Raw genomic sequence first — 18,152 nt, 5'->3', positions numbered from 1 at the left:
AAGAAAAACAGAATAGGAAGGAACATTATCCCCCAGGTAAGATCAAAAAGTATATGGGTGCAATCCATCTTTTCCAATTTCCTTTGTAAGACAGCCTTTTTCTACCTTTAAAATAAGCACTCCTGTTTTCATGAGAAAGCTTAGAAGTGCAGTCAATTCCTTTTTCTTTCATTTGTAAAACGAATACACAGAGGCAGCAGTTACCATGACTGCAGAAAACAAAACTCACACTGCTACTTATTTACTTAGGGCCAATACTAGTCTACAAAATAGTAAAACTTCAGGAACACAAAATGTCCTAAATTTTCCTCAAGTATCCCAAGAGCAATAGCTTACTAGTTTAATATTTCTAAACAATCATCATGAAAGAATATGGAAAGGTAGAAAATATACAAAAGTGAGCTTAGGCATTGTAAAAAAGATAAAAAATAGTCTATTATAATTTAAAATGCATTTTTCTTCCTGGAAGACAGATTTTTTAAATCTGAAAATAATACATACTTAACATGACAGAGAGACAATGTGGATACTGAAAAATGCTAGACTTATAAGTTGGACAGGACCAGTCTTATACTGCAGCGCTCCCTCTGTAATTCAGAAAGTACTATTTATCTCATAAGATTGTTAGAAGAACCAGGTGACTTAGTGTAAGTTATAAACATTACACCTACAGCCTGACAGTGGATATAACCTCAAGTAAGCATAGGTAGGATTAATATAACTTTAAGTTTATTAATTATCTTCAGTGATTCATTCCTTCTACAAATAGAATTTATTAAGCACCTATTATTGTGTTAGATACTAAAGATACCTGATGATAAGACAGTCTGTCCTTCAAGGAAATTAAAGCACAACTCCTTAAATCAGACAGTAAAAGGTACAAAAACTTGGTGCTGAGAGTAATGCGGAGTGGGGTGCATACTGATTTAGCCTGTTTTTAGGACAATTTGGCAAAACCTATAAAAATTTAAAATACATATACCTTTCACCCAGTAATTACACTTCACCTAAAAGAGAAAGGTCATTTTCTGCTGTATTATTTATAATATTAAAAACATGGAGACAACTTGTGTACAAATAAGGACTAGTTAAATAAGTGATATACAGTGATACAACAAAATACTAGAAAGTCGTCAAGAACTGATATTTAAAAATGTGTATGACACACAGTTAAGTTAGAAAAATTAACTATCATAAATAGTATATAGGGTATGATTCCATTTCTATCAAAAATATACACATATAGGGCCAGCCCGGTGGCTCAGACGGTTGGAGCTCCATGCTACTAACTCCGAAGGCTGCCGGTTCGATTCCCACATGGGCGAGTGGGCTCTCAACCACAAGGTTGCCAGTTCAACTCCTCAGTCCCACAAGGGATGGTGGGCTGCACCCCCTGCAACTAGAAAACCACAACTGGACCTGAGCTGAGCTGCGCCCTCCACAACTAAGACTGAAAGGACAACAACTTGACTTGGAAAAAAGGCCTGGAAGTACACACTATTCCCCAATAAAGTCCTGTTCCCCTTCCCCAATAAAATAAAAATTAAAAAAAATATATACACATATAAATAACCCATACATACATGTGCAATCATCTTAAAGATGTAGACCAGCTTTAACAGTGATTATCCCTAGGAAAAACAAACTGGAGGAATTAAGGGAGCAGGGAAAGATCCTTTTCTTTTTTTCTGTGAACCCTCACACCATTTGAAAATTTTATTTATAATTTTTAAATAAAAATAAAATATTTTGCCAAAGAGCTGAGGTCAACAGTCTTTGTACTCTTCTATATTAGTGTGTGGCGCACATTGTTACTCAATTAAAGTTACTAAAGAATTAAAGATAGGCACTTCCATTTTCAGTTGAAATGCTGCTTCCATTATAAATAATAGTATGGCCTTCAGCAACTATCACTTCCCCTCAATTCTCAAATTCCCCTAATAAATTTGAAGACTGAATTATAATAATAAAAACTAAAAAATGAAAATTGTAATTTTAAATTTTACTTTCAAAATTTTAACACAGAAATCACCCACCAGCTCATGAATTTGTGCTGCCAGTTTCTTGTTTTGTGCACATCTCTTAATGAAGCTTCTCCTACAATTTCTATACATACATTTAAAATTCTTGTAATGCGTCATGGATTAAGAAGGTATAGCTCTGTCCGGGGGTTTGGTTTTGTTTTTTAAAAGTAAATTCCCTTAACTTTCACAATCAAGTACACAACTACAACATTCACCCTAAGTGTGAACACTATAAAGTGTTAGTAAGTTGTAAAGGAAATGAACTTTCATCAAGCAACTTCAAAGCTTTATCCCCTGACCAAAAAGCCACTTAACACATTGGCACCAAAATGGTCAACAGAAGTCTGCTGCAAGAAGCACCAAGTCTTGTTCACTCAAGGAACTGTCAATAAATTTCTCCAACACGCCATCAAAAGTGCTTCAAAACATTTGGCTTCATTATCAGATTTGGGACAAACTTTTCCAAGGTGTCAATATTCTGAATAATATGAGTTCCACACAAAAAATGAACAAAGTAATATTTGAAGAAACAATAATTTTAGATTAAGAAATAATGAATTTACCACAATCAAAAATTTAAAAAAGATGAAAAACGGCAGACTGAAAGATCTAAGATTGCCAAGAGAGTGAAGGAAAACCCATGCCTAAAATATACTAAAGTTTATGAACAAAGACCAAAAAAACGAAAAAAACTCTACATAAGCTTCCAAAAAGAACACAACACCTACAAAAGAAAAAAAATCAGACCAACATCAAACAACAACAGTAAGAGTGAATGCAAGATGACGATAAAGTAATGTTCTTCAAGTACTGGACCTAGAATTTTGTATCCAGCCAATTTTTAATTTAAATGAAAAAGCAAAATGAAAATATTGTCAGGCATGTAATAGCTAAGAAAGGTTGTCACAAAAAGTCGTAAACTGAAAATATTGCTGGAAGAAGTACTCGCAAAGTAGATAAATAAAGAATGGTAATACAAGATATAAAAAGATAATCAAATTGGTACCTTAGTGAAATGTATTGTTACTGAAAAAAACTCCAAAGAAAAGAACAAGCCAAAGTGGTTATACTCATTAAAAAAAAAAAAAAAATCAGGGGTGGCTGGTTGCCTGAGTTGGTTAGAGAGCAGTGCTCATAACACCAAGGTTGCCAGTTCGATTCCCACATGGGTCAGTGAGCTGCACAACCCCAATCCACAACTAGATTGAAAAAAAAAAATGACTTGGAGCTGATGGGCCCTGAAAATCAGGAAATTTTAGGCAACACAGGGCAGAAAGGGAAGTGGAACATTTCAAGAGTTTGTGGTTAGAGGGAATATAATTTTTTAAAGGAAGAAAAACAAGAGTTAAAAAACGAAAGTTTAGGTGTTAAGAGCAATCAAAAAAAAAATGTACATGCAACATTTACCCAAAACAGGGTGACAAATATAAATCAAAATAAATTTCAAAAGATCAAAATCATATGGAATATGTTCTCTGAACACAGTATTAAACTAGAAATAAATAACAAAAAGATAATTAGAAAATAAATGCCCAACTGTTTGGAAAAGGAATCAATATACTTCTGAATAACCAATGTATGAAAGTATAAAGCGAGAAGGAAATAGAAACTATTCTAAAATAAAAAGTTAGTTAAAAATACACACGCACGCACGCGCGCACACATACACACACACACACACACACAGAATTTAAACAATAAAAAAATCAGGTTGAATTTTAATACGGGATAGGAAATTTATCTGAATAATCAATAAATCCACACTATACTTTCCATCTAAATGTTTCTATCATACATTTATATTTTTCTACATCTAACAGAAAATACACATTTTTCTCAAGCACACAAAGAACATTTGCCAAAACTGACAATATTAAGTCACAGAGAAAGCATCAAATTCCACAAGAGAAATACACAAACATGTTATGTGAGAGACATTCCTTGCTCTTGGACAATTTATTATGCAGGTGTCAATTCTCTGCAATTAATCTAGGAATTCAAATACATGCCCAAATAAAATTTTAGTTGGATCTTTTGAGGAACTCTATAATGGTAATTGGAAATGTATATAAAACATAAAGATCCTTGAATACCTAAGTGAACTTTGAAAAATAAAAAGGAGGAACTTGCCTGTTAGGATATTAAGACATACCTCAAAACCACAGTCACAGTAATAGCATAGTATTGCCACAAGAATAAACAGACCAACAAAAAAAAAATAGAGATCAAAGCAGGACATATATGGGAATTTGCTGTATTATAAAGTAGCACCACAAAGGACAGGCTGTCTAGCAGAAAGAATAAAGCAAATCAAAGACCTAAATAGGAAAGGTAAAATTATATGTGTGTACAGAGTCACGATGTAAACAGTATCCCTTACCACAGGACAAAAAAAATTTAAAAACCACTTACCTATATGTACAGAGGGTGCCAAAAAAATGTATACACATTTTAAGAAAGGAAAAAAACTATTAAAATTGTAATACTCAATATATACCAATAACAAAAGATGAATACAAGTAACGTTTGACTTCTGTAATTACAAGAGGTGCTCAAAGTGGTTACCATCAGTGTCCAGACACTTCTGGTTATGGCGAACTACTGCTTGAGCAACGTTGACCAATGTGTCCACTTGTATAATACTCTTGGAAAATAAGAACATATAGCAAATAAACTAGAAAATAGAAAAACGGGCAAAAAAACATTAACAAGCATTTCAGATATGAGGAAATGAAAAAACTACTGTGGACACAGAGTTGCTCGTACTCATTAGTAATCAAAGAAAAGCAATTAAAAAGATAGAGACTGCCAGACATTGGTAGGAGTGTGGGGATATAGGAATCACTCCCTAGACACTACTCCTAGCAGTGGAGACAGAGCAGCACATCTGACGGTAATATTTATTTTAAGTATATGTATACGCTATTCCACTACTCCGGTATCTCAAAGAAATTCCCACACCAAGTCCCAGGGGACACTGTATGAGGATAATTGCACATATAACATAGGAGTGCACTGCACAATTCCAGGAGGTGCCATTCACATAGACCATAGTATGAATGGTGTCTCCTGGACTTTTGCAACATGGCAGCCCTATAATAGTGAACCAAAGAGACAGAAATGCTTGCCCACAAGGTACTCAGATTTTAATGTTGTAGCTGCTTGGTAAGTATTTATAGATTGAATATAATAAGAACAAAGGAAAATGCAAGCATCACCACCAAAGTTAGGTTTGACTACCTCCCAAGTGCCCATCTGGCAAGTTTAGAGAACATATCTTTTACGGGTACCTGAAGCACCACTGCTTCAGAGACCCTGATTTGGGTTTTAGAATACAGACACAAACCAATAACCATGGTTAATTCACTAGTATGTCTCTTCACATATGAATATGCCATATAATGTCTTTTCAATAAAGTATAAATATTGTTCTCAAATGGAAAACACTTATCTACCCCCAAGATAAATAGATTCCCAGATCATAAAAGAAAATGTACACACTGATAAATCAATACTGCCAAGCAAAGGGAAAGATGGCAGCACACGTACACCTCTATTGGAGACCACAAGCCCCACATGTAGTCTCTTTATAGCGATTTTCCCCCCAAGCCATCTTTAAAATATTGGGAAGCAAAAATATTGCAAAATGATCTCGACACACAATATGCCTGCTCCTCTCCCAACATCCACCCCCTGAAATCAAGCAGCAAGCAATTACTGAAAATCGCTGTCCTATATTTCACATCCCTACAGACTACTGTTCCCACTTTCAGTCTCAATGCAATCCCAAACACAACTCCAGAGTCTAGTAAAAATCTGTCTATACACAGTATGGACGGTATTTCCTAACTGTACAGCATCTGCCTTCTTCACTTTTTCAGACATTTGTGCAAACTACTGATTGAACAGCATCAAAGAGAAGTGATACAGATGAGACAATAAGTCACACAAGTGGAGAAGACAGAACTAAATTTAAATATTACCCCTACCACTTATTACCTATTTGGCCTTCTACTAGCCATTTAAGCTCTTCAGCAACTCAATTTCCTCAGCTGTAAAATGAGAGTACCATCACCTGCTTTACTGGGTTGTTGCAAGGATTAAATAAGACAGCATTAAACAACTAGCATGAGATGCTAAATAAACTTTAGTTTACTCCTCCCCTCTCCTTATTAGGCTACCACCAAATGGGCAGAAGGGCAAAATGCAGCAAGTAAATATAGCAAAAGTGAAGACTGTCAATATGAAAATAATTAAAAATGAGGCATACTTTCCATTCATCTATTCTAAAACTATTTATTGAGCAATATCTGGCAGGCGCTATTGTAAGCTCTCAGGATACAGCTGTGAACATGACAATCTCTTTACAGAACATCGGAATTCCACTCAAAACATTCAGTGCGAAAAGGATTAGAACTCTTACCGTGCTGAGCACCCATGTCATTTATTTGGGCCCTACCTTGAACTGATTTATCTTACTAATAATTTCTCGTATGTATACCATGTGCATACTTACAGTCCCAAAGGGAGGGACTGTGTTTTATTTATCCTCTATTCTCAAAGTTTGATCATCATGATTTTCACAAAATAGACTGACTCAATATGCTGGTCATTCATTCATTTAACAGATATTTATTAAGCATCTTCTATGTGTCAGACGTTGCACCAGGCCCTGGGAATACAGCAGTTGGGGGAAAATAAGATATAGTGCCTACTCTCATGGCGTTTATAGCGTGCTCTAATAGAAGACTCTAGGGGAGTAAAACTTTAACCAAAGGTACATAGCCTACCTCCAGATAAACCTATTTTTAGGTAACAATCTAAAAATTCAAAAAAAATCTAATACCAAAATATTTACAGTTCAAAAGCATCTGAGGTTTATAAGCATATACTTACGGCATATACTCAAAGTATCCAAAAGCTGATACAAATTACAGCCTATTAACTTTAACATGGAAGTCTTTTCTATTGTTTGATATAAGCCACATACAATATTTAACTCTCTAAAAATCTCTAGCTTATATTTAAATAAAGTTAACCCATTTTATGCATGGCTTTTCCCCTAACTTTGTACTTCCATAGAACTTTTTACCCAAAAATCCTAAATACTTTTTACTCAGTAACTCATTTTTCACAAAAATCCTCCCCCAGCTGGGAGGTATAACAGAAATATAAAATATTCCGAGTACAAGATCAAAAACGCATTATCAAGAAATCAACTCAATAATGCACACAAATGAAACTTCATTGTGTATGTCCAAAAAGAAATGTCAAATATACAATTCAAAATAATAGAGCACTTTTCTGAAGTGGATCCTTGAAGAGACAGGATCACTCTCTATTCAGGTGCTGAAACTGGTTGGGCTCCTTAGTTCTCATAACAAGTTGTAATCCTACCACCTGTCCAGCTGGTTTCCAGAGGTTATAGGTTTATCTATAATTATGTATTTAGGAGACATGCAATCAAGGACCTATCAAAGGATGGTTAAAAGGATTGCCAGGAAAAATGATTTAAGGAATTAATATCATTCAATTCTACAGGTGTTGTTAGTTTCATCCACTACCTAAAAAACTGCAAGTTTGTATAGTATTCGGACTACAAAAATGGCCTATTTAAAGTTGCATTTTCAGTTGGTCACCAGAGAGAATCTGATGAACTATATGATGCTTTGGTTCAAAATTGTGACAGGGGACACTGCTTACCACATTACTCAATATCACCTACATGGTACTGCATGTCAATTTGATATAAGGAAAATCTTGCTCTGCTCTGAGGAACCTGTATTTTTCCCTACTCATCTGAGTTATAAACATTATTACATTTCCCTCTCAGGCTTCCTTTCTATGGTTAACCTTCAACTTTGACCACTCTGCTTGCATGAGTATTGGAAATGAATAAGTACAGGGTGATAAAAGAGCATATCAAAGAAGGACCCAGAGATTTTTTTTAACGAAATTAAAATGAAGCAAGTTTACCTATCAAGTTATTGAACTTTGATCTTGATGTGGATTCAGAAAGTCAATGATCATCTCCTAAAGCACAAAAAGCTAATGATAAAGCCAAAGTATCAGCAAACAGGCCTAAGCAGACGAAAAAGAGTATAAAGATTTTTCAACTATATTGCAATCCTGCAACTGTAAGTTTTTTTGCTGAGACTGAATCTTAGGTGGAGCTTATAAATGCTAATTACTGATGGTCAGATTAACTGACCTAAAAGAAGTCAAACTTTATACATGCTAAGCAAACAAACAAAAACCAAGTATATAGGAGTAATTACAGCTAACTGCATAGCACAAGTCAACTTGACATTAAAAAAGTGTGGGCACAAGAAAATCATTCCAGTAACGTAGACAATATATGTTTGTTTCTCCATCGTATACAAACTTGGGGAAAAGGCAAACTACAGGCACAGCTCATGGTCCTATGGCTTTTTAGAGCAAATGAAACGTCTCTAGACACAGCAGATGAAATAAACTGAAGAGTCAGGGGGGAAGGAGGATGAAAAAATCAGCATCAAGTATAAAGTGAAGAACATAACACAAAAGTAGAGAAGGGAATCTCAATTACTTATAACAAGGAATACATGTCTTTCTACAAAAAAAAGGGTCTCTTAAATTAATAGCACAAGCAATCCTACTTCCCATCAAGTAAGTTATTACAGACAACAGCAAATGTCTAAGACTCCACAGACACGGAGGGTATCTTTTAAGTATGTACTACACCAGAAAGAGTGAACCAGGAGGAGTGCTAAATTTTTATAACATAAAACCAACTTGAGAGGAAGAGTTTACCAGACTTAAACAATCCACTTCAGAAATGTCCAGCAAAGATACATACAACGGGCTCCATGAACTTAAAAAATTCAGAATTATAACTTTATCCTCTTCTAAAGGGCCAATCACAGTTTAGGATTAGTAAATCTCTTTAATTTCTCAGAGAAAGCAATTAGATCATTCCATCATCTACTACCGCCAGAATACACATCTTCTAAAAACTGAAAAACAAATGTTTTGAAGTAAATCTTCTTTAGCCAGTTATTTATGGTCTTTTAAAACATTTTAAAGGCATCCTTGAAACAAAGTTTCGCGAGCATCCTTCTAGAAAGAGCTCTAATATCGTCCATTCTTCTAGCAATTTAAAAGCTACCGAATGCTCATTTCTACATTAGATTATTGATTCCTTGCCTTTTAACATGTCCATAACAGCTGCTTGACAAATTACCGCACCTTATTCCTCAGGGGGTAAGGACAGCAATGATATCTATGAATTCAAAAATGGGACCACGAACTGATCAGTGAAAGACAAGCTAATTGCTTCCGATGAATTAGACACTGATCTAATAGACCAGGCATTCATAGCAGCACACAATTAAATGCTTACACTCTAAATATTTTATTTGTCCTTAAGTGTAGAGGACAGACCTTTCCTAAATTTACTATTATTTTACAACAAATGTTAGCTTCTGAAAGTCGATAAGCTTGTACGTGTTTGGAATCATTTCTACCGAAAGCCCAGTTTTCAGAATAATTCCTCTGAATAGTTTGCACAACTTTCAGATTTGGCTTTATTTCAAACTAAGAGGTGTGTAAGCCCCCAAAATAGATTATTAAGACAATTTTGAAAATATTTTCCAGATTTTTAGCAAAATAAAGCCATATATATTTTCAAAGATACAATACACTTCAAAATAGTATAGTGAAATATGTGTTCAGTTCACGCTGATTAGTGTCAGAATGGTACGAAATTCAGAGAAAAAGCAAGCAAACCATAATCTTGTAGAGCTTCATGGAAAATGAAACAGTGCTTTTCGCCCATAATACAAAATTGGTGTGGACTTCAAGGAACATTTTAAATGAGCAGCAATTTCCAGCCAAGTGACCCCGGCTTAGTAGTAAGTTGCCTCTTTCCAGACGAAAACCACACTCTCCTGAATTGATAACCAACCTCATCATACCAACTCACCAACTCCTTTAAAGTGACAAAAACATACGTGCCAGGCGGTTTCACACCGTTATAAAATTTCAATCCGTTTTTTAAAAAACAAAAACAAAAACACGAAATCAACGGCCTTGCTCCAATCCACTTCAGAACAGGGTGACAATGGTGTTAAGTCACCTTGTATAAACTACTCCCATAACAAAACTGCTGACATCCAAGAAACCACACGACGTGGAGGTGCTAGTGCCTCCCTACTACACAACACCTCCCACCTGTTTCTTCCACGGGCCCCTTTTGTGACCCCAAAGCTCTGTTAGGTCCCTACGGGAACCTTAGCGGGCGGGCGGGCTGACTCCGCGGCCACCGTGTCACGTTTGATCTCTCCGGCCCGGAGAGGCGACAGCGATGATTTTGTTTTCCAAGTTGGTGTCAGAGCAACTACAAACTTTGTTCAGCATCCCGGCCCGGCCGCCAACTGCAGCTCTCGGTTCACTTCCCCACCAGCCTGAACCCCCCCGACAGTGCGAGAGGGAGCCGGAGGCGGGCTCGGGCAGGGGCTGACACCGCACACAACTTGCACTTCTCCAGCCCCGCGAGCCCGGGGACGCCCGGCCCTGGCCCTCTGCGGCGGGACGAGGACGCGGAAAGCAGACCGTCCCAATGCCCTCGAGCAGACCCCCGAAGCCCTCTCTCCCCCCCGGACCTGAAGTGCCGTTCTCCACACAAAAGAGACGGGCCGTCCTCCCCGGGCGGCCCTCCCGGCCCCGGGGCCGTCCTCGCCGCCCCGGCAGCCCCGGTCTCCAGCCGCCCGCGCCGGGGGTCTCCAGGGGAGGCTTCCTGCCCCAAGCCGGCCAGACAAAGCCCCAGCGGCCCGGCCGGCACTCGCCAACCTCCGGGCTCGGGCCGCCGCGCTCTTACCCGGGCCTCATCCAGAGCGACGCCGGTGCCCCCGCTTCCCCCGGCCTTGGCGGCGGGGCAGCTGGCAGCGCGGGTCTTGGAGGAGCGGGTCCGAGAGGAGATGAAATGGCTGCTGCCTCCGGTCGCCCCAGGCTCCGCTCCGGCCCCAGGCCCAGGCCCGGGCCCGGGCGACTTGGACCCGAGAAGGCGCAGAGAGCTCTTCCGGGTGTTCACCATGGTCCAGCCTGAAGGACGGGGTCCACGCCGCGCCCGGGAGAGCCGAGGAAGGCCGGCGCGCCGGCCGGACAGTCAGGGCCGGTGGAGCCGGGCCGGGATAGTCGAGCCCTCCCGGACTCTGCGGCGCCCAGACAAGGACAGGCGAGAGTAGGGCAGAGGAAGGGAAGTCGGCGGGAGAAGGCGGGCAGCGGGAGGCGGGAGCAATGCTCCTCGCCGACAGCTCAGACCTTCCGCCGGCTTCGCCCTCCTCAGCGGGAGCCGAGCGGAGCCGCCATTTCTGCCCCCTTTCTCTCTCGTTCTCGCTCGCTAGCTCCGTGCGCGTCAGGGTTCCAGCGCTGCAGGGCCGACGAGACCGCTTCCGGCCGCGGCCGCTGTGGGGCGCTGCAAGGCCGCCCAGCCCTTCCCTGGCCGGTTGCCCCCTCCTCTACCCCCGCCCCTCCAGGAGGCCCCGCCCAGCGGCGCGGCGTCTGCGCTCGGCAGCCAGGGGAAGAGACGCTCTGGGCTGAATCAGCTCTATGGTGTCCAGGTCTGGCCAGCCCTCCAGGAAGCGGGATGTTAAATACCAGAATGGGCAAGGGACGAGCCCTAACACCCTGCCAGACCCGCCTACCCGGGCACCCCCATCACCCCAGGTGGCCTGGATGGAACACTGAACCACCGGCGGGGGCGGGATGAAGGGGGACCGGTGATGACGAGGGCGCGGTGAATCCCAGACATGACTCCAGACAAGAGGCTGAACTTGAGTCGCACTTTTCATGTCTAAAAATGAGAGTGACAGCTGTGATAAAATAGATATCTGTGATAAATAGATAAAAATAGATACCGTTTGCGGTATCTGGCACACGGTAAGCTTAAGAAAATAACGCTAGAACTCTGCATCTTCAAACAAAGCAAGGCAGGGTCGTTTTCTATAACCTTAGCCAGATAGGAGGAGGAGTCACAAAGAAGGAATTCTTCCTAGGAAGAGCCTCCTTTATCACTGCCGCCCCCGCCCGCGCAAGGATTAAGAAGACAAAAAGCTGGACACGAAGATTTAAAATTTGTGATTGAACTTTAAAAGACAAAGATGAAGGCGCACAATACGAAAAGCTCTGCCGTAAAAATAAGACTTTTGTTCATTTCAAAAATTCTCGGTACGTTACCGATAGAGACCCTACTGTTTATTGGGCAGAAGTTCTTCCCGTTTGCTACACTAACAAACATTGAAGACTTGAGCAATGCCCTGTAAAAATCGCCAAGCTGCATCAAAATTACAGCATTCTGTCCACCCCAGCTCCCAATCCTTCAACGAAACGGTGTATCCCACATAGTTTTTCTGTTTGGGAAACAGTATGGATTCCAGGAAAGCAGACAAATCCCTCTTACACTAATACCACACCCTCCCCAGGACACTACCCACCACTTAAAATCAGCCTCTTATGGTGTGTAGACCTCATAATGGAACTAGACCCGAGTTTTCCTGCATCAGTTAGCTATGAGATCATTGAACAGAATGAATAGTTTCATTTCCTGCAGGGAGAGGCTGGCTTTAAGTAGTAAAGTATGTAAGGTGCGTAAATGAGCATACAAAGGCTTTGTGTGCTTTCCTCCTTTGCTTTGTTTCTGTGTTCATTTTTGGTGGGGTTTTTTCTGTTGTTGTTCTTTGTTTGTTTGTTTGTTTTGTAGTCCTAACTTGAGAAAGCCAGGTTATGAATTGGGTTACTACATAACCTACACCATTTATTAACAACAAATGTTTACTCTATACCCAACTGGTGTTAAGTACTCTGCCAGGCCAGGAAAGAGGGAGGTGTGTTTTTTTAAAACAACAACATAGTTCTGGCCCTCAACAAGCTCACAGACGAGAAGGGAATGAAGGAGACAGGCAAGGAACCAGTAAGCTGCAATGTGATGTTTTAAGAAAGAATGAGGCAGAGACCTCTAATCAAACAAGGATGTTAGCCTCTGAGAGGTAATGACTACTGAGATTCATCTTGAACCACAAAATGAAGGAAACATTATGGACAAAAGAAAGGAAGGTTTGGAAAAGGTAGGAAAGCGTTGCTTGTTTTCCACAGTGTGGACCTGGAGAAAATAACGAAAAAGTTAATAAAAGCTGTCTTTAAAACTTTACTTAAAACTACATGAGGGGCGACTGATTGGCTCAGTTGGTTAGAGCACAGTGCTCATAACACCAAGGTCACCGGTTCGATTCCTACATGGGCCAGTGAGCTGTACCCTCCACAATTAGATTGAAAACAATGACTTGACTTGGAGCTAATGAGTTCTAGAAAAACACACTGTTCCCCAATAATCCCCAATAAAAAAATAAAAAATGAAAACTACATGAGCTCTTCCACAGGAAGCCTACACATGACCACTGGATCTGCTGCCGTGTCTCTAGTGATCCCTGAGAAGTTCCAGCACATTTTGTAAGTGCTCAACACCAATATCGATGGGTGGCAGAAAACAGCCTTTGCCATCACTGTAATTAAAGGTTACTGTAATTAAGGGTGTGGGGCAAAGATATGCTTCTGTGGTGTTGAGGAGAGCAGATATCAACCTCACAAAGAGGGCAGGAGAGCTCACTGAGTGTGAGGTGGAACATGAGATCACCATTATGCAGAATCCACTCCAGTACAAGTACCTAGACTGGTTCTTGAACAGACAGAAGGACATGAGGGCAGAAAATACAACCAGGTCCTGGCCAATGGTCTGGACAACAAGCTCCGTGAAGACCTGGGGCGACTGAAGAGAATTCCGGCCCACAGAGGGCTGCACCACTTCTGGGGACTTCGTGTTCAAGGCCAGCACACCAAGATCACCAGCCACTGAGGCCGCACTGTGGGTGTGTCCAAGAAGAAATAGATCTGTCTTTTAATAAATAGATTATATACCTAAAGAAACAAACAAACAAACAAAAAACACAACTACATGAGCTGGCAAGATATCAAGGAACAGTTATACCTAAAACTGTCACATCAAGAACACATATCAGGGGGGTGGGGGGTGGGTGATGAGGGTAAAGGGGATCAAATATATGGTGATGGAAGGAGAACTGACTCTGGGTGGTGAACACACAATGGGATTTATAGACGATGTAATACAGAATTGTACACCTGAAATCTATGTAAATTTACTAACAATTGTCACCCCAATAAAATTAATAAAAAAAAAAAAAAAAAAAGAACACATATCAGTAAGTAAAGATAATCGGGGTGAAGGACAGTCTTTTCAATAAGTGATGCTGAGAAAACTGGATATCCACATGCAAAAGGATGAAGTTGGACCCTTATCTTACACCACATACAAAAATTAACTCCAAATGGATCAAACATCTAATGTAAAAGCTAAAACTATAAAATGCTTAGCAGAAAACATAAGGGAAATCTTCATAACACTGGACTTGGAAATAGTTTCTCAACTACGACATCAAAAGCAAAGGAAAAAAAGAAAAAATAGAAAAATTGGATTTCATCAAAATGTAAAACTTTTGTGTATCAAAGGCCACTATCAACAGAGTGAAAAAAACAATGCACAGAATAGGACAAAACACTTGCAAATCACATATCTAATAAGAACACACTTTAAAAACCTACAACACAAAAACCCTATTTAAAAATGGGCAAAGGACTTAATTAGATATTTCTCCAAAGAAAACATACAAATGATCAATAAACACATGAAAGATGCTCAACATCACCAGTCACTATGGAAATTCAAATCAAAACCACAATGAGATACCACTTCATACCCATTAGGATGGCCATTATAAAAATACAAACAAAAAACAGAAAATAACAAGTATTGTGTTGAGGATATAGATTTGGGACCATTATGCATTGCTGATTGGAAGGTAAAATGGGGCACTCATTGTGAAAAATAGTCTGGCATTTCTTCAAAAAGTTAAACAAAGAAATACCATAGAATTTAGTAATTCCATGTCTAGATACATACTCAAAAGAATTGAAAGCAGCAAATGAATCAGATACTATACACCAATGTTCACTGTAGCATTATTCACAATAGCCAAAATGTGGAAACAATCCAAATGTCCATCAACAGATGGATAAACAAAATGTAGTATATACAAACAGTGGAATATTATTCAGCATAAATAATAAAATTCTGATGCTGCTACAACAAGAGTGAAACTTGAGAACATTATGCTAAGTGAAATAAGCCCAACACAAAAGGACAAATATTGTATGACTGCACTTATATGAGGTACCTAGAAGAGGGCAACTTCATAGAGATAGAAAGTAGAATAGAGATTACCAGAGGCTGGGGCGAGGGGGAATGTATTGGGAGTTATTGTTTAAATGGGTAGAGTTTCTGTCTGAGGTGATGAAAAAGTCTTGGAAGTAGATAATGGTGATGGTTACCAAACATTATGAATGTACTTAATGCTACTGAATTATATACTTAAAAATGGGAAAGATAAGAAAAACAAAAAAAATCTACAGTATTTGAAGTAGTGTATTATTGTTGCAGAAGTCAACAAATCAGCAGAACAGAATATGTATAGACTTCAAACACGGGGCCCAGAAATAGTCTTCCGAGTTGATAGGGGTTGGGTATGTGAGATAGCAGTACAAGTCTGTGAGAAAATAAGGGACTTTTTGATAAATAGTCTTGGGACCAAGGGCTTTATGTGTCAAATATCTGTTAGATAAGTATACCTAGATCTAAGTTCAAGATGCCAACTTGTTTTTCTTGATAGAGAGAACAGAAGGGCATTAAAATATATCAGAGTATAGTTAAGCAGGTTAGGATGGAAGGTTAAATAAAGATGAACTATTACCCCTTCCCGGATCCCCAATTAAAAGATCAATAAGAAACCAATAACAGTATTTGTACTTTTTTAAAAATCAATCAATATAATACACCACATTACTAGAATGAAGGGAAAAGACCACATAATCATCTCAATTGACACAAAGCATTTGACAAAGTCCAACAACCTTTTGTGATTAAAAAAACCTCAAACTGAAAATAGAAGGGAGTCTCTTCAACATGATAAAGGACAACTAACATACTCAATAGTCAAAGATTGAAAGCTTTCCCATTAAGAGTATAAGTGTAAGGGTGAAACTCGGGAAATTAATAACTTAGACTTAGTTCAGTCACCTCATAGCTTGCTATTCAGCTGTCTTCTCTTTGTTTTTCCCTTTCACTGCTTGATTTAATGCCTCTGCTTGGTTCCCTTTCTTAAGACTATACATACCTTATTGATCTAATTAATCAGCAGAGCACTAACCTGGAAAGAACAATTTCTCAATTCTCAGGCGCCCAGACACTGGGATCCATGGTTGCAACTCCCCTGCAGCTTTTGCTGATGACGCATGACACACTCCAGCCACAGCTGCTGAGTTCGAGATAACCTTATGAAGCAGACCAGGCCATGGGAGGCTATTTCTCAGACCAGGCCCTGGTAGGCAATTTCTCAACTGTCAGCCCTGAAACTTACATGACCAACTCCCACTTTTCTTTGTTCTTTCCCCACCAACCTGTCTGACTATAAAACCTCTTGATTATTCTCAGTTTGGGGAAGGTGGCTTTTTTCCTGGGTGGGTCTTCCATCTTCTCTAGCTGCTGGCATCTAAAAGAAAGTACGCTTTTCTCCTCCCCAACTCTTGTCACTCAAGTTTGGGCCCTGGGGAACAACCAGCATTGAACCTGAGTCTGGTAACACAAGGAATCCCAGTTTTGCCATTTCTATTCAACATTATATTGGAAGTTCTAGCCAGAGCAATTAGGCAAGAAAAAATAAAAGGCATCCAAATCAGATAGAAAGAAGTAAAACTATCTCTATTCACAGATGATGAACAAGAGGTGATATAATAAATTATAAATTCCTAACTATGCAAGTCATGGTGGGTAGTCACACCCCAGGCCTATAACTTCTTTAGTGAAAGGTTTTTAAGCAAGCCCTGTGCATTGTTCTTGTGTATCTAGGTTAACACACTTTTGAAATGCCAGAAGTAATACCCCTCGAAGGTGTAACCAGCCTCAAGAAAGCACATAATCTTGTTACCTGTAATCAAGTCCCTACCTTGCTTTCTCCCATCTTCCTATAATCTTCCTTAAGCTCCTTTCTTAATTTCATGTATAAAAGAAGCTGTAAGCTGCCATTCTGCAGAGAATTTGAGATCTTGCTTTCCAGTAATTGTCATCAGTTTGGCTCAAATAAACTCTTATAAAAATTCCCTACTGGTTTGGACATTTCTTATGTTGACATTATAATCTTATATGGACACAATACTACAGAATCTATTTAGAAACATACAACTATTAGAGCTAATAAAGAAATTCAACAAAAACCAACACACAAAAATCAGAGGTCTTTCTATATGCTAATGGTGAAAAATCTAAAAAGAAGATTAAGAAAGCAATTTCTATAACAGCATCAAAAAGAATAAAATACTTAGGAACAAATTTAACTAAGGAGATACAAGATTTATACACTGAAAACTATAAAACATTGCTGAAAGAAACTGAAGAAGACGTAGATGGAAAGACACCCATAACATGAAATGAAAAATTTAACATTGTTAACATGTTGATATTCCTCAGATTGATCTATCTATTCAATGCAATCTCTAGCAAAAGTCCAGTGGCCTTTTTTATTTTCTTAAACAGAAATGTAAGAGCTGATCTAATTGCAAGGGACCTGGAATAACCAAAACAGTCTTGAAAAAGAACAAAGTTGGAGTTCTCACACTTTCTGATTTCAAAACCTACTACAAAGCGATAGTAATCAAAACAATGTGGTATTGGCATAAGGATAGATCTTTAAATAAATGGAATAGAATTTTGAGTCCAGAAATAAATCAATATATCTATGGTCAATTGATTTTTGACAAGGGAAGAATTTTCTCTTTATCAAATGGTGCTGGGGAGAGAGAGAGAGAGAGTGAGAGAGAGAGAGAGAGAGAGAGAGAAAGAGAGAGAGAGAGAGAAAGAAGAAGAAGAAGAAGAAGAAGAAGAAGAAGAAGAAGAAGAAGAAGAAGAAGAAGAAGAAGAAGAAGGAGAAGAAGAAGGAGAAGAAGAAGAAGGAGAAGAAGAAACTTCAT

At 39.1% G+C, this 18,152-nt stretch overlaps 1 protein-coding gene and 1 pseudogene across 2 annotated transcripts in view; one reads left to right on the top strand and one right to left on the bottom strand.

Annotated features, from left to right (window-relative positions):
* The window catches only part of ATAD2B (ATPase family AAA domain containing 2B), a 112,841-nt gene extending 101,304 nt beyond the window's left edge, over positions 1–11,537 (bottom strand). The window contains exon 1 of the mRNA XM_081068856.1: positions 10,882–11,537. Coding sequence (XP_080924982.1) covers positions 10,882–11,097 — 216 coding nt within the window. The 5' untranslated portion in view covers positions 11,098–11,537. The remainder of the gene's footprint in view (positions 1–10,881) is intronic.
* Positions 11,538–13,449: 1,912 nt separating this feature from the next.
* LOC308506029 (small ribosomal subunit protein uS13-like) lies at positions 13,450–13,944 on the top strand (annotated as a pseudogene). Its single transcript has one exon. The product of its transcript is annotated as a small ribosomal subunit protein uS13-like (transcript).
* The last annotated feature ends 4,208 nt before the right edge of the window (positions 13,945–18,152 follow it).

This window comes from Rhinolophus hipposideros (genome assembly GCF_964194185.1).
Source record: "Rhinolophus hipposideros genome assembly, chromosome: 12".
In the NCBI taxonomy this organism is placed as follows: domain Eukaryota; kingdom Metazoa; phylum Chordata; class Mammalia; order Chiroptera; family Rhinolophidae; genus Rhinolophus; species Rhinolophus hipposideros.
The sequence above is the reverse complement of the archived record's forward strand: the minus strand, read 5'-3'. Positions and strand labels throughout refer to the sequence as shown.